Below are 22,185 nucleotides of genomic sequence, written 5' to 3' on the forward strand. Positions count from 1 at the left end.
AGAGCTTTAAACTGATTTCTGTAGAAGTACTTCTTTCTAAAAGCTACTTTTTGTGTTCATTTGAAGAGTTGGTCAAAGCCTGTTGCAAAAGCACCCAGAAGGTATAATTAAGGCATGAAAAAGCAATATGAGATTATACTGAAACACCAGCTGGCACAATGAAGATCAGTGTTACCCAGGAAAAATACACAGGATCGTCAGAAAGAAAACACTTGATTAACAGTAGTGTGTATTGTTATTTTGTTGTTGATTTCATATCAATACCACTGAAAAAGCGCTTTTCCCAAGCACCGTTTTTTTGTTGTTGTTTAGGAGAAGTATTCACTGCAAAATTCGTATTTGTTTGAGTTGACTGACTGCTATTGAAGATGTTCCTTTGGGGAATTGCCTTGTCTCTGCATGGAAGACCTAAAGAAGGGTCAATCCTGACAAGTAGAAAGTCAAGGACAGGTGGTAGGAGTCCTGCATGGGTGAGCAAGGAGCTCCGAACTGAATCCAAACAGGACGTGTAGAAGAGGTGGAAGCAGGGGCAGATGACCCAAAAGAAGCATAGAGTTGCTTTCTGATCTTGCAGGGATTGGGTTAGGAAAGCCAAGGCCCTTCTGGAGTTGAATCTCGCAAGGGGTGTGAAGGGCAGGAAGAAAGGATTATACACCTATATAACAGCAAAAGAAGACTGGGGAAGAAAGGTGTGTCGTCCCCCGCCCCAAATGGGGGCAGGGGAACTTGTGACAAATGATATGGAGAAGGCTGAGGTACTTGTTGCCTTCCTTGCCTCAGTCTTTATTGGTAAGGCTGGCCGTAAGGAATCCCATAGCCCTGAGAGCAGAGGGAAAGTCTGGAACAAGGTAGACTTGACCTTGGTGGAAAAGGCCAGGTTAGGGAGCATGTGAACAAACTGGATGTACTTAAGTCTATGAGGCCTGACAGGTTGCACCCATGAGTGCTGAGGGAGCTGGCTGATGTCATTGTGAGGCCACTCTCACTTGTCTTTGAATGGTCATGGCAGTTGGGAGAAGTTCATGAAGACTCGAAGAGAGCAAATTTCTCTCCTATCCTTGAGAAGAGCAGGAAAGAATTGGGGAGCTACAGGCCAGTCAGCCTCACCTCAGTCCCTGGGAAGCTGACGCAGAAAATAATCCTGGAAAGCACTTGCAAATACATGAAGGACAAGAAGGTGATTGGGAGCAGTTAGCATGGATTTATGAAGCAGAAGTCATGTTTGACCGACCTCATTGCCTTCTACAACGAGGTGACTGGCTTGCTGGATGAGGGGAGAACAGCTGATGTTGTTTACTTTAACTTTTGTAAAGCTTTTCACACCATCTCCCATAACATCATCATAGACAAGCAGACAAAGTGTGGGTTAGATAAGTGGATAGTGAGATGGACTGAAAACTGGCACAATGCTCGGGCCCAAAGGGTTGTGATCAGCAGCACAAAGTCCAACTGGAGGCAAGTCACTAGTGGTATACCACAGGGCTCAATACTGGGGTCAATACTGTTCAACTTCTTCATTAATGATCTGGATGTCGGAATGGAGTGCACCCTCAGCAAGTTTGCATATGACAGAAGAATGGAAAGAGTGGCTGATAGACCAGATGACTATGCAGCCATTTAGAGGAACCTCAACAGACTGGAGAACTGGGCAGAAAGGTATTTCATGAAGTTTAACAAGGGGAAATGCAAAGCCCTGCGTCTGGGGAGGAGTAACCCCAGGCACCAGTACATGCTGGGGTCTGACCAGCTGGAAGGCAGCTCTGCGGAGAAGGACCTTGGTGTCCTGGTGGACAGCAAGCTGACCATGAGCCAGCAGTGCACCCTTACAGCAAAGAATGTCAGCAGCATCCTGGGCTGCATCAGGAGGAGTGTTGCCAGCAGGTGAAGGGAGATGATCCTTCCTCTCTGCTCAGCACTGGTTAGGCCACATCTGGAGTGCCATCTCCAATTCTGGGCTCCCCAGTACAAGGAAGATGGGACTTAGTGGAGCGAGTCCAGTGCAGGGCCACAAAACTCTGCCAGAATATGTGGATTTCTTAATCCTGATCTAGTTCTGAGGTGTGATATGATGAAATGTTTTAGGAATAGAAATAGTTTTTGGAACTAGGAGTTAAAATGTCCTCTAAAAGTGAGACTTGGGGCCTAATTTGACTTCCATCTTAATAGTATTTTATCTTACTGCAATTAAATCCTGAACTTCGAGGTATGATTCTAATATGCTAATTTAATTACCCATTTGTTTTCTTACTTCATTCTGTTTTTAATGTAATCTTTTGGGGATAGGTAAGTAAGTTTCTTTTATTGACAGCATCAGCTCTCATGGAGAATTCAGCTTGGTCTGTAGCAGTCACTGCTAGGTATTTTTAAATTACTGAGAAATCTCAGTTAAAGGTATGTTTAAGGCCAAATGTCTGTAAATGTCAGGAATTTGTGAACTCTATAGACAAAAGAACCAGCCTTCATTGACAGGAGCTAACAGAACTGGGGTTGGATAAGGAAACAGTCAACTGCTTCCTGAGTTTTACAACCTGAATTTTGTTTTATTCTCTTTAAAGCCCGATTTGCTGCAGCAAGGTGATTTCAGCTTGGCATCAAGAGATGCTGATGGATAGTACCAATGTAATTTGATTAGATTTGCTTTTTCTTTGTTTTAAAATATGCTTTTAAGCTAAATTGACTGGAGTAATGAATAGACTTCTGTGTTCGTACTAATTTTCTGATTTCTGTAGTTTTAGGTAAGGGTTATCAGCTTTGATCTGGGTAGTGCTTCTGTCAGAATTAAGCATTGTACTTCTTAGTGGTTTTGTTGTACAAACCAGCGTGAACGTGCTTGGAGAATGCCTCAGAGCAGAGCTGGATATTCATCGAATGTAATAGCTGCATATTCAATTGAATCAATGGTTTATTTAGCCATCCTCAACAATAAAATACTAATCACCCATACAATAACATACTCGAATGAAGAATGGCCTGCTACCATTTCATTATTGGCAGACTTACGTCCTGGGCACAAACTTAACTGATACTGTTTGGTAGTGAACTTTGTGACAAATTCTACTTCCAGTAGTTACCTATGAGGAAGGAATTCGTTCTTACTTAGATGCAACAGAATGCCTGTGGCTGTCAAGGGGGAGATTTGTAAGACCAAAAATGGCTGGTGTCTGGCAGCACTGAGCAGCTAGAGAGCTGCTTAGTCCCCGGTGTGCTCCGTTTCAGCAAGGGGGTTGATTACTGTCTGGGGGAAAGAAATGAATGCTGCCTTGGAGCAGAAGTGAGAGAGCAGGGCCTGTCCTGGTGTCTGCAGCCAGCTCCCAGCAATAATCACTTCTAAAGCTGTAATCACAGCCACATGGCAGCACTGTGCCTTTTTTACTGCTTTCTATTCTTAGTGCTCGTAACAAGGGATTAAAGAGCACGATAAAAATATACACTTTAAAAAAGTAGACTTATAAAATATGATTTCCTTTTGAAGGACTGTATTTAGTACATGATGAATCCTGTAGGGGAGGCATGTATGCATTTCCAGTCAGTGTTAAGGTTTCAAAACTATTTTAAGAACAGCAGAACCTGGCTGTTGTCATAGTAGCAATAAACCTTTTAATCCCACTTCCTGTGGAGATGAAGCTGTTGTGTGCTTAATCTGCTTAAAGATCGTCAAGGCTGTTTATGTTACAGGGAACTAGAGATGCAGCACTGAGAAGATGCTACTTGTTGCCCCAGGAAAGTTTAGTGCTTTTGTCTACTTTGATGGTGTTTGATTAGGATTTGCTGAGGGACAGATCTCATGACAAGCTAGTAGGAGGACAGTCACCTGGGAAGCTAGTCTTCATTTATACCACAATTTGTTGTCATGGTTAAATGAAACTGTTTCTAGGCAGTTCTGGGCAAGAGCTTGCCACTGTCATGGATCTCCCATAGTTTAAAAGCATCCTTTTTGAGAAAGTCCTTTCATCCTCAGTGCTTCCATTCCTTAGAGTCTCTGAGGCTTCCCAAACAGCACTGGGTCATATTTATATATTGCTGTGAATTCTGTAGTCCCTGAAAAGCTAACACAATTAAAAATTCCTTGAAGTATTTGGATAATGCTGGGTGACTATTCTTAAATGTACAATAGGTAGTCAAGAGAAATCCACAGAAAACTGACAGATTCTTCAACTGTTTTTTGGAGATCAGTTTAGCTAGGTAGGGAGAATTTTAAATGTCAAAATAATCATTATAATAGAATTTGGCATCCTGAACCAAAAATGATGTGAATGTTTGTTCATGTGTATCTAGAACTAAGAAAGACCTTCTTTCTCACCAGATCAAATTTCTCAGTAATTACTGACATCTGTGCCATTGCCAATTTATTTGGTGTGGTCTGGTTACAGTACTGGATTACATAACCTCAGGTCCTGCAAATAAGCAATATGCATCTTTTCTTTGAACTGGTATTTCGATACATACTGAATAATAGCAGCGTTTGGGGGATTTTTATTTGTTTGTTTTTCCTGAAGTCTGCATGTTCGGGCTAGATGGACACTCAGTCTTTAGGACAAATCACACTGGAGAGCAAAGGGAAGACTGTTTCCAAGGTTAGTTAGTTATTTGCAAATTTAAAAAAAAAAATCTATCTGTTTGCCCCTCGAAAGTTTTGATCATGGGTAATTGTTTTTTGCTCCTTCCCCTCTTTTCCAGTGGCCCTTAGTTCAACATGACATGGAAAGATGTGTTAGACAAACTATCGACTGTTATTCCTGTCCCGCTGTCTGTGGATGAGTTCCTGGTATTAGAGGGAAGCTGGACAGCTACTGCAAAAATTCTGCAACACTCTCTTGACTGAAATGCCATAGCAGTTTTAGCAGTTTTGAATAACTTCCTACCCCTTTGGTGACTTTTGTTTGATGCCTGGTGCTACCGTTAAACCTTTTCATCAGGTCTAATTACACCTTCGGGTGCCTTGCTCAGTGAGTTACCTGGACCACCATTTGAGTCCTGTGCGTTTGATCTGCCCTTGCAGGCTTCGGAGATGTGGGCTGACCTCCATCCACACTGAGGGATGAGGGAAGGTGGTTCCTTCCTCTTTCCCCTTCCTTTTCAGAGTGTTGCCTTCAGGCAGTGTAGGGAGGGAGCCGTGAACACCCCCCAGATGGGGCACAAGCCAAGGAGCCTGGTGTGGGATCGAAATCCCCTCAGCCTGCCCCGTGCGGTCCCCAGGAGGTGTCCTGTATAGGTCCTGACCCGAAGACTGGTTAGGTGGGATGGAGAATGTCTTCCCAGCAGAACTGTTTGCATTACTGTTTGGAGGGCCTTTGGAAACTTTCCAGTCTGACACTGAACAAAACAAAGTTCTCACTTTAAAACAGCTTCTGTTTTGAAACATTCTTAACATTTAAAAACGGTAATTCAGATTTTTTACTGTTTTATTTAATTTGAAGGTTCCAACACTTTGTCCCACTTTGGAAGTTTTTTCACCACAAATCTTCAGTAATTTTATGGCATGAGGCAACTGCTTCTTCCTCCTCTTAGATGGTGAAAATGCTGGGGGGGGGGGGGGGGGGGGGGGGGCGGCGGGGAGTTCACTTTATATAAGCAACCTGTCACTGTTTGGTACTTACACCGCCCAGTTGATTTCTTAGCAGAAATCAACCCAGTTTGGGGATAACTCTGTTAAAGGTATCAATTTATCTTCACTGAGCTGTATTATATTAAATTAATTCTTAAATGTTTTGATCTGACTGGTGAGTAGATGGAGGCTGAATGGAAAAAAAGTACCTCTGCATTCATTAATACCTCTGTAGACGCTAACAATATTGAGTCATATTATTTTGATTTTTGTCAAGGATTTTGATCATAATTTTGGGTGGGTATCCTTTTGGTGCAGCGTTTTAGATAAAAACGTGTAAATCATGTAGTGTTATGTCCAGCTCAACTCAAGTTCTGCCAAATTACCTAAGATATGATTAATACTTAGAATTGTAGCTAAAATTAAAATTCATGTTTTAATAAGAAAGCAGATTTAATCAATAGTCTCTTAAGCTCTGCAGAGTGAGATCATTGTTATGTCAATGTCTTACACAGTGCTGAGTATTTTGACATGTGTAGTAATGGTGTTTTTCTTTTATTAGAAACAAATTTAACAGCTGGGCACAAATGTCTCCCACTCACTGTTACAGGAATGGTCTGTGTCTGCAGGTGCTGCTTGGTCTTTAGTGGGTTTTTTTCAAATGGTTTTACTATAATTATAGAGATGAGAGCTCTTTATGCTTAATCTTGTAATGAGTTTGTTTGCGTAATGCATTTACCCAAGTGGACTTCCTAGATGGTGAAGCACAGAGCTTGCGCGTGCTGCACTGTCTGCTAGACACGCCGCTGGGGGATAAACCAGGGATAAGTGAAAAGGTTGCATGAGAGAACAGTGTGGAAAGCTCTAACTCTATCACTAGAGTTAGTGTGGCACTGAATGGATTAAAAAATAGTGTTAAAATAGTGACCATTGCTAGCTGGGGATGATAACTTTAAACTAGCTGCTATGAGACAGTAAAGTGCTGCCTCCCACTGCACTTCTCTGAATGTTGCATTGGGTATTGGCGTGTGTGGCTGATACAATGCTGTATCTATTTCCAGTTTTAAGTATGTGCCTGAGAAGATGAGGTATGTGTTTTGTAGCTTTACTTCTTACACTGCAGGGTTTATACTGAGTGGTTTGCTTTGTCAGCCTGAGCAGTTATTTAAAAACCATTCTTGCTGGGGTTTGCAGTTTTTCCTTCCCATTTAAAAATCTAGGCTAGTGAATTGTCCCCCTTGTGTTGCTGAGAAAACCCCGGAGAGAGAGTGAGGTAGCTTACTGATTTATTCCACAAATGTTCCCAGGAGCCCTTTGAAATAGCTAGAAACTGGAATGCCTGTGGTCTGCTTTCAAATGGATACTTAAAGGGTATGATTTTTGCATCTCCTCCTCAGACTTTCAGAGGTATTCACGTGATAGGAAACCTGCATTTCTGGCTTGTGTGTGCCTCTGGGTGAGAGGAATGGTTGATTCTCTTTGGCTCAGAGACCTGTGAAGAAGACACAAGTATGTCTCACATGAACCATCCTCAGCTTGGCAGCCTCATACTGTCTGCTTCTAGTGCTAAAACCAGAATAGTTGAGTATGGTTCTGCAGTCAGATGTGGTAGCTCCCAGCCATTATGGGAAAGCACCAGAAGTTTCACTTCCACCTGTGCTGCTTCCTACAATTTTCTTGCCGTCCACAAAAGCAGGAGAGGGTGTTCCCAGTGGTTGCTCTTCTGTTTTTTCTCAATTAGCTCTGCCTGTCCTGCTTTCATATATCTCAAATCCATGTATGTGAGGGAAAGGTGGAATAGAGGAAGAACATGCAGGAGAGGGCTGATAGATTTAGCGATGCTGTCTTCCAATGCAGTGTGTACTATAGTGAGAGGTTTAACACCAAGTTTTTGTGATTTAATATGGCTGTGAAATGACCAGACAGGCACCATTTGGCTGAGTGCATAGAAATCACTGGTGTTTTCAAAATGACAATTGCACAGTCGGGCCCTTAATAATTACAGAAGCATTCTTCCAGCTGAGTTTTTTCTTCCCTAGAATGTGCAGAGGACCTGGGCACGACTGCAAAACAGTCCTAGAAATACCTTGCCATGCAGTTTTCAGTCCTTCTTTCTAAACCTGGTTCCTAGAGTCGGCATTTTTTGAAATCGGCATCTTCTGTGGAGACTTGTCTAAGTTTCAAACTTTTTTTGGCTCCTTTATAACAAGAACGAAATGTTACATTTCACCTCCAGTGGGGTGGAGGGAGGGAGAAGCTGAAGGTACTTCATGCCTCTATGTAATACAGCCTAGCAGTGCTTTATTATTTTCCCCTGCTTTGTTGTGTCACAAATGTCTGTTTAACATGCTATTTCCCCATAACTCCCAACACTGCTGTTTGCTGTGTGTCCTTGTGCACAGAATTCTTGTGGTTTGAATTGTTTTTCTCAGGTATACTGTTCTGCATTTTTCCCAGATGAATTCACTCTTGGTGTTTGCCTCTGCCTCCCGTTCTTCTGCAACAGTAGAGTCCAGCATTGACTAAAGGTAAGAAAGTACAGTTCACATTAGTCTTATTGCTGTATTTCTCTAGCTCGAGTGATTTTTGCATCATTCTCCCACTGCAGTTTTCACGACCGTGTTTTTAATTCCTACTTCTTACTTCATCAAAGAATATTTTTAATCAAACCAAGCCTAGTAATGATTCCCATCTTTCTTTGTTAGAAACTCGTCTCATGCTACTCCTTGTTTTCATTTTACATTGTTATTTCAGTAGTGTCTCTTACACAGTTTCTGTTGCCAAGATTCTGTCTGTATCCAAGGCAACTTAAATAAATTTGAGGGTAAGATAGTGAGAGATGATGTATCAATTACTCATATCCAAGTAGATGACCTCTGTGGCACTCCCTTTATGCATCATGGTAATTCTGCTCGATTTAAAATGTTTGGGTGCAGTGTGTACAGTTGTGGAGACAGGGAAGATTCCTCACTAATGAAGACCTGCTGTTTTGTAATGCTGCAACATGTTCCAGCCTATTCCAGTGCCATGTGCATCACGTGGGATCTGGGCTGACAGCCAGTGCAAATGTTTCTTCAAGGACTTCAGGACATATTCTAATTATGTTTAGATTCTCCCACTCCCTTTTCATCTGAAGGATGTCACTCTTTCTGCTCATTTCAAAGTGCGGTGCAAAGCACTCCATCTGCCAGCATGAGAGGGGTCCACTGGTGCACTTGTGTGAGAAGGCAGTAGGATGGCTGGCTTTGTGAGTGACTCTTTAACCTCCAGCTGTGAGAAGTCCCAGGCCTTTGAACACTGTCGGAACTTGGCCAGTGTCCAGCAGTGTTTTCATCCAGTGCTGGAGGAGATGTAAAATTCCCTGGAAGAAAGAGCTTCATTTCTCTGAGCCTAGCAGGGGAAAGAAAAGGGGGAATGAATTGTGGGATGAAGCATCTAAAACTCTCCATAGCTGAAAAAAAAAGCAACGTTTTGTGGAGGAAAAATGTATTTGTGGGAGCTATGCATGTGAACACATGTATTCTCTCTCAACCTGGTATTGAAGGTGTGTGATGGGACTACAGGATCTTACCTAGGGGTCTTTTTTAAGAGGACTGGAATTGCAAAACAGCATGCAAGAATAAAGGCCATTATGCAATACCATGCACTGGAACATAATTCTGCGAGGTGAATACAGTGAGGGCAGATCCATGGCTGTATGTGATATATGGCAAATGAGATTGTGCATTTCTGTGGGTGTGTAGAACAGGCTGAGGGCTTTTGAAAAGGCGCAGACTCAGCCTGGAGGAAATGTTTCTGACATGGGGAGTAAGGAGGGAGACACTCTTTTCTGTCCTTACTTTGCAAGTTATCCAAGGGCAAGCCTGTATTCTTGTCTCTGCCGTGGTCTATGCCCTCTGACAATCAGTGCTAAATTGCATGGATTCTTTCCTGGAGAGCCACATGCGGTAACACCTTCTTTTCAGCCAAATTAATTTCTCAGGGGTGATATTGCTACAGGAGATCCCTGGCTACTTAATGATTTTTATTGTCTAGGCAAGTGCATTAATTAACTGGATACATAAGAAAGTCTGGGTCAAACTCCAGAAAGTCGGCCAGACTCTCTCAATCCCTTGTGACTGCTGGGATCATCCTGCTGCCTGGTGTGACCTGAGTAATCAGTGTATTGCCAGACTGGCATCTCAGTCCTGATTCCCACAGGTTCACGGTAGTGTTCAGCAGCAGTTCAAGGCTCTGTTGTGGGTGGCGTGTCTGTCCAGGAAGAAGTTTTTGTGTAACTTCTTTGGCCAATGTTACTGATACAGCTGAAGTGACTTCAGGAGGGGAATGGAACCAGGGTTTAAAATCTCTAGTCTGCATGTCCCTAACAGAACATAAGCCACCTTCAAGTGGTACATGGCCCAGTAACTGTGGTTGCCGCTGATTGTGATAACCATTGTGAACTCCTTCAACAGAAAATGGGGTACAGGCTGTTGTGGAGTTAGTTGTTGGAAAGAGCTTCTCCTGAAAAAAAAAAAAGGAAATTTATGTTTTGTTCTTTCCATCTTGCCCAAACATAAGATTAGGAGAGAGGAAGAGAAACTGAGGCTAATTCTCTTTGCCTATACTTGGCTTATATTGCTGTAAGCTTGCTTACCTCAGTATATGTAAGATGAAAGTCAGGCTGTGCTCATGGGATTGGGTGCACCTGGCTTGAAGAGGTTTCTTTGTACTTTAATGGGCACTGCAAGGGGTTCCCGAGAGAGTTCTTCAGACGGAAGCTGTTTTTCTCTGGGCAGGCTGCATAGAGCCTCATTATTGCTCTGGCTTTTGCTGCACAGCACATATGTTACTGCGGGGTTGTCAGCCCTTCAGTAGATTTCTACAGCGCAATAAAAATAAGTAGATTAACCAAGCAAAGAAGATTAGGGACACTTTGGGGAAGGAAAGGGAAGGGAGGAGGATGAGCTGGAGGGAGTATAAAAAGAGACCACAAGACTGTGAGTGCCAGGCTTCCTGGTGCATGTTACACAGGGTGGCTTTCTTTGTCCCTTTCGGGTTTGGGTTAGGCATACTGAATAGAACCGATCCTGACACCATGTCCAAAGAGAAACTGGAGTCACTGGTCAAGAACATGGAGATCATGCTCTCTGAGGTAGAGCAGCTGAAGATCCACTGCACCAAGCAGACGGAGGAGGTGAACCAGGTGGTACAGGAGCTGCGCCGAGAGAACAGGGAGCTGACGGAGAAGTACGAGCACATCTGCCAGGACCTGAAGGAGGCCAGGGAGGCCATTGCCCAGCTGCAGGACACCAAGTTTGCCTTTGAGGCAAAGGAGCGGCAAGCACAGAAGCTCAACCGGCAGCTGTGAAGCAGCAGGAAAGAGAAGCGAGAGATTTCTTAACCTGATCTAAGAGTAAACAGAAACCTTCGACCGCTGCAACCAAAAATCCCTGGATTGGTATTTTGAAGCAACCCTTTCTTTTCCTCCTCAGACTAAACCTGTGTGCTGGAAAAACCCTGTGTCTCTTTGCGGAGGCAAGATCTCAGGCGCAGCTGGAATTCTGCCCCAGAAGGCTCCTTTGTTAATGACTAAATACCTCATTATGCTGGGAGGGAAGTCTCATTCCAGAATCCCTTGTCAGAGATCTGAGCCATAGGCGTACAGCAACGGCTGCCAGGATCTGGGCACCTTCTCATGCCCCATGGGAGCTGCACAAGGACAGAGCCCGGGAAAAGAACTGTCTCTGCCTTGAGCCACTGGAGAGAGCTGTGCCACGAGAGTCTGCCGAGATGGAGAGAAGCATCATCGATTTCACAGCCCCTGTTGCTCTGTTTTGTTGCTAACTTTTCATTGTTGCACAGCGAGGCTGTGGTGCTGTCCTTACCAGGGTGTCAGCTTCCTTGCTGCCTGACTCTGGAAGACATCAGCAAGAGCGTACGTCATGCCTCCTGCTTCCAAGTACTTGCTATCAAGAGCACGTTGGTCCAGAGGATCTTTTAATGCTATTACAGTCGGTGTTGTCCTCTTCCAATTCCAAAGTGAAGTATAAGAACTGGAAAGGTTTCTGTCTCAATTTCCATTTCAATAGCGTTAAATCCTAATGACTCCATGTTTAGTATGCTAGAGTTAAACCTCTGCTGAATATAACAATTTTTAACCAAAGAGCTATGTTCTGGCACTGGATTTACTTTTCTTAAACAGAAGTGACGTGTATAAACAGACTGGGAATTAGGAGGGATAAATGTATGTGGGGCATGGGGGTGAGAATTTCTTGTCAGAGGTTTTGCTTTCAACTTTTCTCCTGTCTTTCCTAAGCAGCATTTGGGGCAGTCAGTGCCAAGCCCAGCTAAGAGCAGGTGACTTTTGACTCCGCAGTGAATAGCGGGAGATCTCTGGGGGCAGTGTGGAGAGAGTGCTGAGAGAAAAATCCTGAATGTTTAAAGGAAGAAAAAGTCTGAATGTTTAAATGGAGAATAGCTGGAATAGTTCCAGGAGGATCTTTCTTCATGTTGGCTGTGATGTAGCCAGCTCCTTTCTTTCCTCCGAAGCTTTGCTGCATTGTTATCTCTGCCCAGCAAGCTCCCCCTTCCCAGTGAGGGATGACGTTTGGGAGAAGCAGAGAAACTCTTTCCATCCCTGAGGGGCTCAGGGTCTGTGTGGCATGAGGAGGCCGGGCGCGCTGTGCAGGGGACTAAGCACGCTGAGAGCAGGGAGTCAGCGCAGGGGGAAGGGGAAACCTGGCTGCCGTGGAGATTCAGGCAGGGGCAGAATAGTTCAGCAAGACCTTGTCTTAGGACTCAGTCCAGCACTGGTGAAAACAATTGTAGTTTTGTCATCGATTATAAAAATACTGAGATCAGGCCTAGAATTAGATTGTTACTGTTCCTTCTCTGCCGTCCCCTCTGCCACATCAGTCTAGGCCTGATCCAAAGCCTTTGGAAATTAAAATCTTCCCATTAATTTGAATGAGCACTGGGCCAGACCTTCTGGGCAGAGGGCTGCTGTTTGTGTGGCAAAGCAAGCACTGGGACATCCATGGGGAACAGCTTTTTCTGTCAATCGCTGTAAGTGGGAGGTGTGACAACATGTTTTCTTAAATTTGTGTGATCTAGACTTTTATTTTTTGCTATTTTGGGTGGAGCAGATTGGAATATCTGGAAAACATTCGGGAGATCGGAGACTGTCCTTTATGTTTTCAAATGTAATCTGAATACAAATGACCAGCCTTGCTCCTTGCTCACCAGTGACAGCTTGGGGAGCAGAAGAAATCAACATTAATCACTATATTTGTTTGTATAAGAACTAAAAATGTTTTCTCTTGAAATTAATTCTCTAGCTCAAATCTGCTTACCACCTCTGATTTCTTCTACTTTTTATATATCATTAAAATGTAAAACCAACAATAAAAGGAAAACAAACAGCTGAGGGAGCATCTGTTCTGGATAAGGCATTGCCTCATTTAATGCATGTGTATGTTATTTTTTGAGTGTGTGTGTGTGCGTGTATGCTTGCTAAATATAATTATTCCTGTTTAAATCCTGTGCAGCAAGGAATGGACTAATGGAGACCCTCCAGATCTCTCTGTGTTCCCAGGTTAATCTCTCTAAATGAGATTCTCTGTGTGGCTGCCAAGTTCACCCTACGCAATATTTAAATCCACGATACAGAAAAAGAAAATGGGATTGCAGTGTCCTTATGATCAGTTTCTTAATAATTAGCGGGATTCAAAGTGTCTAATTTCAAGGAAAGCTGTGAGAGTAATTTCATGTAAATATCCTAAGATTTGGTGTGAGACATTTGAAAAACTGGATGTGTTATCCAATGCTAGAAAAAATTAATATAACACCCAGTCCCTTCTAATAGACTCAGTTGTGTCCTGGTTTTGCTTATGTGGGTCAAACTTGGGAGGAGTTGGGCTGATTTAAAATTGAGGTACATTCCATTACATGTAGGTCCTCTGGTTTTTATATGCAAATCTTTGTGTAGCCATGTATAGTCTTAGAAATGGATTAGTGCCTTCACTTGTATCCTGAGGTGCAGTGTATTGGAGCACCTTTCACAACAAAGTTTGCTTGGAATTAGTCACAGCACTTTGAAATTGTTTTTGCTTTTTGAACACCGATATCAGTGTGTGCTGCTTTTCTTTTTTAAATGGCCTAAGGATGAAGAGCTGAAACTTATGTGTAGCATCATCAGCTTGTTCAGAAAGTTGGCCTGAATAAAAGTCTGGCCTGATTTGGGTGAGAATCAAAATAAATATGAAGTGACAGGCTTACCATTTCCCTCATCTTGGAAAGGGATGAAGAGAGGTATCTAATTCTTTGAGTACAAAAAGCCAATTTATTTGAAGGCTCTCTTGGAGAGCACAGAACAGGAATTGGCTCAGTTGTCAAGAAGGGACTAAGAGAAGAGGACCCAGTCATACCAAGTGCCTGTGAGCTGGTCTGTTCCTGGAGTAGATTACAGCAAAATACTGATGATTGCATTGGTTTTTACTGTTCTAGGCTGCATTATGTGGAAGTGTGCAAGAAGGGAGACTGGATAGGAATGAAGCTGATACCTCTCTTTCTCTGACCCGCAGCAAGAATGTGCTTGGGTGAGAGGGAGGGAGTTTAAGGATGCACATGAGCATATGAGCTGATGGATGGGAATCCTGGGCTAGTAACTCGCAATGGACAAGAAACTGTGTTGGTGAATCAAAAGTAGAAGCTAGAGGTATCTTGGGATTTGTAAGGAGTGTAAGTGAAGAGAAGCACAAATTTGTTGGGGAGTACTAATTACTGAACAAGCAAAAGCGGGCTGCTTCTGTGCAGCCAGGAAAACATGAGGAAAACCTCCCAAAAGTGGACTAAAAGTCCTCAAAACTTCATGAAAGAGGTGACAGAGCCCTATGTGATACTTATTTCATTACCTATCACTGCTCATGAAATCCCACCTTCGGAAAGATCTCCAGATTTTAGAAATACGATGTCTCCACGAGAACTTGTGAAGGTCAGCAGATGGAGTTTGATCCTCTAGACTAAAAATCATGTGGAAATGTGAATACAATGTAGAAGGTGATTGTTTCAGAAGTCTGTTTGGTCTAGGTCTGTATGTGTCTAGTTCTCTGTAGTGATAGTTTAGCAGTCCTCAAAGCCCCGGCTTAGGGCATCTTGAGTGTTGTACCAATAACCCTATCAATACTGGAGTCTATTCTCCATATATCTTACTCCAGTTTGCTCTCTTGCATTGCTGACTTCAGTGGCTGCACGCTGGCAAACCATAATAAAATTGTCTCTGCTAGTAGAAGGATCTGTACAAAAGTTGTACAGGATCGAGTCCTCTGCAGCAGTCCTCAGCACTTGAAAGAGTTCATGGGTGGCCAGGTCTCTGGAGCAGATACAGACCAGTGCAAGAGTTACTGCAAGAGGATAACAGGCTTTGATGCAGTTAAGTTGTACAGTAGAGCTCATTGGTGTGCAATATGCTTTCCACCTTTCCTCTAAGGACTTTGCAATGTCTCCTGGGCATGAAATTGAGCTCCTTTTCCTGAAGGATTGGCAAGGGTCCATTCTATATACCGAGAGGCTGTGATTCAGAGGGCTAAACGACATGCCTATCCTGTGATAGTGAGTGAGCGTCTGGGAAGAATGGAGTTATTGGTGTACTATTCAAGTTTGAAAAAAGCTCAGTTCAGATTGGATCCAATTTACTTTTCTGCCTTTTCCTTAAAAAATAATAAGAAGAAATTCAGCATGTCAAAAGATGCATTCTTTTCAGAGTGAGCTGAAGTCTCCTGTTTTCAGACCCTTGTGCAGCTGACGGAAGGAGTGATATGCTGTAGTGTCCCCAGTAGCAGTGGATTTGACATCCCGGAGACCCTTATTTCTTTACCTTGTCATTCAGTCATCAGCACAGTTACCTGGGATGTCAGATTACTGTTCAGTGTTATCCTGTGCTCAGAAGAATTTGAACATATCTCCTGAACAAAATGCCCCAGGTAGTAGGCTAAAGTATTTGAATGGCTGTCCATTTCCCTTGATTAGGTTATCAGTTAAGAAACTGGATATTAATCTGAAAGCAAAGCAAGGCAAACATCCCATTTTTAAGCATGTGACCCAACCATAACCATAACATCACAGATTCTTGCTCTTTCGCTAAATGACTAAGGGAGTGATCAAGAACACCCATTTGTAATGTGTCTCTGTAGCATGGTTTCCTGATCACAGTGGTCTCCTGGGAGGTTCAGATCTCTTAAACAAACTGAACACAGATCCTTCACTTCCTTGGGTGAATGCTCAAGCCACTGAGACCAGCTTGTCTTCTGGAGGCTTTGTGAGTCTTGTCTGAATTTCTTGGATGCTGCTCAGCGGGAGGGGAGAGGAGGTAGAAGAATTGGGAGCTAAGTTCCCCCCTGGGAAGAAGGAGGGGTGGGGAGAAGGTGTTTTTAGTTTTGTTCTTATTTCTCACTGTCGTGGTTTAACCCCAGCCAGCAACTAAGCACCACGCAGCTGCTCGCTCACTTCCCCCCAACCCAGTGGGATGGGGGAGGAAATTGGGGAAAAAAAAAAAGTAAAACTTGTGGGTTGAGATAAGAATGGTTTAATAGAACAGAAAGGAAGAAACTAATAATGATAATGGTAACACTAATAAAATGATAATAGGAATAATAAAAGGATCGGAATATGCAAGCGATGCACAGTGCAATTGCTCACCACCCGCCGACCGACGCCCAGTTAGTTCCTGAGCTGCGATTCCCCCCACCCCCAGTTTATATACTGGGCATGACATCGCACGGTATGGAATACCCCTTTGGCCAGTTTGGGTCAGCTGCCCTGGCTGTGTCCCCTCCCAACTTCTTGTGCCCCTCCAGCCTTCTCGCTGGCTGGGCATGAGAAGCTGAAAAATCCTTGACTTTAGACTAAACATTACTTAGCAACAACTGAAAACATCAGTGTGTTATCAACATTCTTCTCATACCTAACTCAAAAAACACAGCACTGTACCAGCTACTAGGAAGACAATTAACTCTATCCCAGCTGAAACCAGGACTAATTTCCCTGAAGTCAAGTCTGGCTTGCCTGTGACAGTAACTAGTGAGTGAGTCTTTATCGCGATTGATGAGGTTTTCCATCATATTTTCTTCCCATGTCCTGTTGAGGATGAGGAGTGATAGAGCAGCTTGGTGGGCATCTGGCGACCAGCCAAGGTCAACCCACCACAATGCTGTAAGTGTCAGACAGCCATAACCAGTTAGACTGGAGCTGTGTCCAGTAAAGCATGCAAATCTTTATAAAACAGCCTCTGACGGTAAGGAATCCTGGTGGTTTGTTTCTATGAAAGGTACTTCTGGAGTATAATAAAATAGAAAGCAGAAGTCTTACTACTGACCTCTGGCCATGTAACTGTTGAAATCCCAGTATCACAGCTCCTGTAGAGGTTGCTTCTTGCCAAAAGCACTTCACTGATGGGATTAGAAGGGATATCTTGTTCAGCAGTATCCATTTACTATGCATGCACCTCAACTGTTTCTTCTTGATGATCACATCTGTGACAACCAGATGCCATTGCCTCCAGGCTAGCCACTGGATAGAGCTAGTGGCAAAAGGCAAATGCCTGTGGTCCTGACTGTATTCACTCCATAGTGAACTGTGAGTGTCTTATCAAGAGACGAGAATGGTCTTGAACCAGTGGATTATCTTACTTTCACTAAATGGTAGGTGTTGAAAACAATTTCAACACAGGGATCAAGTCCTTTCTCCCAGAGAAAAGGTACACATGCAAAACTTTCTGTGGAACTACAGGGCAAAAGTTTACTTCATATTTGCATTGTCTTTTTACTGGTAAGGACTGGCCTCGAGTTCAAATCTCTTACTAATAGCTTCTGATTTTGTCATGTCTCTACTGGAACGAGGAGGTATGAGCAGATTTTTCTTTCCTTTTGTTAATAAAAGGAGTTTTATCAACATTTCATGTTGCTTAGCTGTGGTAAAAGTCTGGTCACTTGTTTTATTTCAGTATCTCGGGAGGTTATCTATTAAGTCTTTATGGGGTTAAAAATGAATCCAGATGTGTTTATGCAGTATCTGCTTTAATGCAGTAGGCACAGCTGTTTTTTGGATGTATCCTGGCTAGATTCCAACATGAGCAGTCACATTTTCCCTGTCTCTGAACTCCCTTGTAGTTTTAACTATCAACAAGAACACAAAAACCACAAGAACATTACTAAGCTTGGTATTTCCAAACAACATTCAGTGAGTGTCCCAGTGATGTGAGAAGAAATTTTAAGAATCAGGTATTTATAAATTCATCTGGAGTTGTGGGGTTTTTTGCCTACTAGCTTTTGAACCTTTGGGATTGGATTTCGAGCCTTTTCTTGCCAATGATACAGGCTAAGAGCTTTAAACTGATCTGAACGTGTGGTTTATTCATATAAGGCCAAGGGTTCAGGTTTTGGTTTGATGAAATATCATGAAGCTTAGGATATAACTGTGACAGCTGGCAGGATGGCAGTAGCCAGTGGCCAGCTGAGAGTACAGGTGGATAAAGAAAAAGCATGCACTGATGTAACTTCTTTCTGATGGAAAAGCAGGGCCCACAGCTTGGCCCAAGGCCTGGATTTATTTTCTTAAAGGAAAATTTGAATCTAAAGGGGCAAGACAATAATTTCTGTATTCTTAATTAGGCATTAACAATGTCCAATTGTTGTCTCTACTGACAAGGGGAACATAGGTAGCCGTGTGTCAGCACCACCATTAGACATTCTTCTGGGGTATGTTGTATCTTTCAACCTTTTGGGGTTCCCCTGCTTCTTGGTGGAGGTGTTGCCATTTTGTGATGGTTTTCCTGTTAGGGTTTATCCTTGTTTATTGTGGCAGAGTTAGCTTGGACAGGAAAGTGCAGGATTGCTTTTGCATGTGGAAAGATGTGACTTTTATTTGAACTCTGTCCCCTGTGGGATGTGTAAGGGTAGGATTTGTGCACTGTGTACCTTTCGTGGCTAGTTGCCACACAGGGATTGACCAGCAGGGATGAAAAGAGCTGTAGCCCTAGAATAAAATTGTTTCTGTGTCACCTGGTGCATTTATGAGGCTGCTAGAAACTTTCTTTTCCGTTTGGAGCTCTGTGTGTCTAGGTTTGTCAACAGTTGCCAACAGTATTGTCTCTTTTTATTGTCTAAAGCAGTAGTATGGCCAAGAAGAGTAGTGATACCAGTTCTGGAGATTTCATTGCACATCTTGATGTCTTCCTTGGAAGATCCAGCATGTGGATTTACCTGAAGGCGGAAGCTTCATCTTTCCTTTTGAAAGCAAGATTCTGTTTCTCATGGTTGCAAATGAACTACTGATGAAAAAGGACTCTAAAACCGGAAGGCAAACAAAAAGACCAACGCAAACTTAAGACTTTAAAGCTATTCTCATAATCTTGGAGACCTTGGTCATAATATTAAGTAGGGTTGAAATGCTGGTAGCTATTATAATTGCTGGACCAGAATCTATTTTTATAGATCAGTGGTCTTTGTATTTCAATATTTATTTGTTTTATACTAAGCAAAGGACAAAATCAATGCGGGGGGGAACTGTCTGTTTTCAAGATAAGACAACAACGGCAACATGTAAGTTGCTATGCAGTGATTTCTCTAGTATCCACATGATTAACAGCACAAGTTTTTCCTTGTAATGCATCCAACTAGATTCCTTTTCCCTTAACAGTTTTTCTGTTGCTAAACGGTTCCTCCACAGGATTTTTCAGAGGGTTTCTGAATTGCATTGTATTTGTTAGAGTTAAAAATAGGGAAACCTGAGCTGCCATTGTCTTTGGTTAAATTCAGATCTGTATCCAAAGTGCTGGTATTTTCAGACCTTAGGGATCTGCTTAATTCTGCATAAAGCCAGACCTAGTTGTGTATTATATTTAAGTTCAGACTTTCTTTGGTCAAAAGCATATCTGTGAACTGTGACTCAGGCTTTAGTTTTAAAGTAAATGTTAAATAATTTTTTTTTTTTAGAGTTAGGGACTTACTGAAAATGAATAGCGAAGGGATGTGTGGATAACTGTCTCTCTTTTGATATGCTGCCTACAGCTAAAATAAGACTAGTTACAAAGGGCCCCACCCCTGAAATAACTTAAGGCACAGTTTAGAGCTAATGTGTGTGCTCACACACAGACTACAGGAGCTAGAAACAATTCCAAAGCATGCATGCGTGCATGCGTGCTTACAACTCTGGCTTTCCCAAGCAAAAGCGAAAACTTGTGAATAAGCTTAGAGGCTGAAGGGGTTAAATGAAATACAACTCTCCTTTTCCTGTGCAGTAAGGATTAGTAACCAAACAGAAGCTGGAGAGAAGAGCACTTAAGAGCCACTGTTTGAACCAGAACTAGGAAAGTGGGTTTTGGAGCTTGGCTGCAGAGTGGCGTAAGTGTCTCCAACTTCTGCACTCGCCTTTCACAGGTACACGCGGAAGGTAAGAGCTGACTTTGTGTTCTGGGCTGTGTCCTGATCCCTCTACCTGGATATCTATCTTCTACTAGTCTTTTCAGCACAAGCTGCTTGTGCTGTTTAAACTATTTTTTATTTCCCACCATTTTTTTCTTTCAGTTAAAAGAGTAGAGGGGAGAGGAGAGACCAGAGTCCTTATGACTGCAGAATTTTACTTCCTAGAAGGGAGGGAAGAAGACACTCTATGTATTTGGTGAACATTAATCCCTTTCACTCGCAGTTAATTACACTGAGATTTCGTGTAATCAAAACTGCTGTTCCTGGCGTTGTGGTTTTGGGAAGCAGGGGAGTGGAAGGGGAAGGTGCCAGTTTGATAGGATGCTGGAAAGCCCGCTGGAGTCAGACATACGTGCTCTGCTAGAAAGAACGCAGAAAGCAAGACAAATGTAGCAGGGATATTGACTGGAGAAACATAATTTTTGCTGGTAGGAATAAAAGCCTGCCTAGGTGCTACGACTCTTTTGCCCCCTAACTATCACCCCTGGAGCGCTCAGCTGCTTCTGTTTGTGTGCTAGCAGGTGCTGAGGGGAGGGAGTGTCTTCTAATCAGTGTTCCATTGCTGTCAGCTGTGTGAGGCAGGATCCGTTTGGGAGGCTCTCCCCAGCCAAACGATGTTGTTGGAGTCAACAGACCTGTTTGTGAAAGGGAAGGTTTGCAGGACTGGATCTCTCATCCCTGAGGAAGTCCGATGTGTGAGGCAGGCCAAGGCGACAGCTTCAGGGACCTGTCCTGGCACAGAGATGGTAATGGGCTGGTAGCAATGTGGAAGGGCAGTAGATTTGCCTGGTGCCCTGCTGTTCCTTGTGGGTGGTCAGGTGGAGATAGAGGAGCAGTTGACTTAAAAACTGAGTTTCAAAGCTTTGATGAAGGTAATGTTAATTTTGCATGGAGTTCCTAGGGCTAGGAGTAACTGGTGTTAGTATGGGAGCTTAGGGAGATGGTATGTTTCCTTAGGTCTGTCTGTAGAGACCCTAAAGAGGGTTTGTAAGCACCTTTGCTTATTATTTTTGAAAACATCTTCACAAGACTTGGGAAATTGTTTTATCCCTTCTGCATTGTACTTATGAGGGCCCTTCAACAGTTTCTCTGTAAGCTGGCTTGCAACTTCTATGTTTTTCTCCTGGCTTCTTAGAGATATACCACCTTCTATAATGCCAGAGCATTTCCCAGTCTCTGTAGATAGAGCAGCCATGAAAAATTATTCTTTCTGAGGTGCAGCGTGTTGATGAGCCAGTGTGCTACACAGCCATGTGTGTGTTGGACAACCTCATTCTGGACTCTCAGGACAAATGCTCCACTGTTACAGAGAGCGAAGAGAAGTGTTTGTGACGTGAAACAATGGTAGATAGGACCGTGTATCTTTGGCATGGCACTAGCTTAAACTAATATTTGTTCATGTTAGTAAATGGAATGATTAATAAAATGCAAAAAAACTAAAACAGCAAATTTGCTGTCTCTGGAAGTTTTGCTTTTAGCATATTTTCCTGTCCAGTGCGAGATAATTGAGACTTCTTTTTCAAGCATATTCTCAGGTTCTCACACACTGTGGAGCATCCTGACACCTCAGAGATGTTTGTTTTTAAAATATTTTGCTTTATGAGTGTAAATGCTTGATGGCTTCACAGAAATGCTGGGGTTGGGATAGTTTCTTTCTAGCATTTGCGTATTCCAAATCTGTTCTCTAGTAAACAGTCCACTCTGAATGTAGCATTTGAGAAAAGGTGTGTGATGAAAGATTTGAGGTGATTTTCAAGCGAGGATGTAGGTTTTTGTTTGCTGGTCTCTCTATGTATATATATTAAAAATATTGAGTATAAAACTAAATTATATTAATTTTAAGGGAAAGTGGCAACCATTATGCTATAGAGAAGTTAAAGAATGGATGATTTCAAATGTTGCTGTTCAATAAGTATAGTAACTTCTGATGCAGATTGTGTATCTTTGTTTTTGGGATGGGCTGTCTCAGATCCAGCTACTTCCAGCGTGGTAAAAGAGAACACTGGTAGAGCTTATCTAATCTAGTTGCTTCAGGGTTTAGTTGCCTCACAAATTAGGCACCAAGATTCAGCTGGAGTCTGTGTGAATGGCTGTGCCCTGACTTGCTGAAAGGGTTTAGGAAACAGGAAAGGAGTTATGTTGTTGCAACTGGTTTTCTTGGTAGTACTTGAGTTTGAGTTA

The 22,185-nt window shown here is 42.8% G+C and overlaps 1 protein-coding gene across 4 annotated transcripts in view; it reads left to right on the plus strand.

The window, feature by feature from the left end:
• The first annotated feature begins 19,465 nt into the window (after positions 1 to 19,465).
• The window catches only part of PAPLN (papilin, proteoglycan like sulfated glycoprotein), a 56,301-nt gene continuing 53,581 nt past the window's right edge, over positions 19,466 to 22,185 (plus strand). The window contains exon 1 of one of the 4 annotated variants that reach the window (XM_030030657.2): positions 19,466 to 20,750. In XM_030030657.2, coding sequence (XP_029886517.1) covers positions 20,619 to 20,750 — 132 coding nt within the window. In that variant the 5' untranslated portion in view covers positions 19,466 to 20,618. The remainder of the gene's footprint in view (positions 20,751 to 22,185) is intronic. The other 3 variants (XM_030030629.2, XM_030030638.2, XM_030030668.2) reach the window with 3 other exon arrangements.

This window comes from Aquila chrysaetos, chromosome 2 (genome assembly GCF_900496995.4).
Source record: "Aquila chrysaetos chrysaetos chromosome 2, bAquChr1.4, whole genome shotgun sequence".
NCBI lineage: Eukaryota > Metazoa > Chordata > Aves > Accipitriformes > Accipitridae > Aquila > Aquila chrysaetos.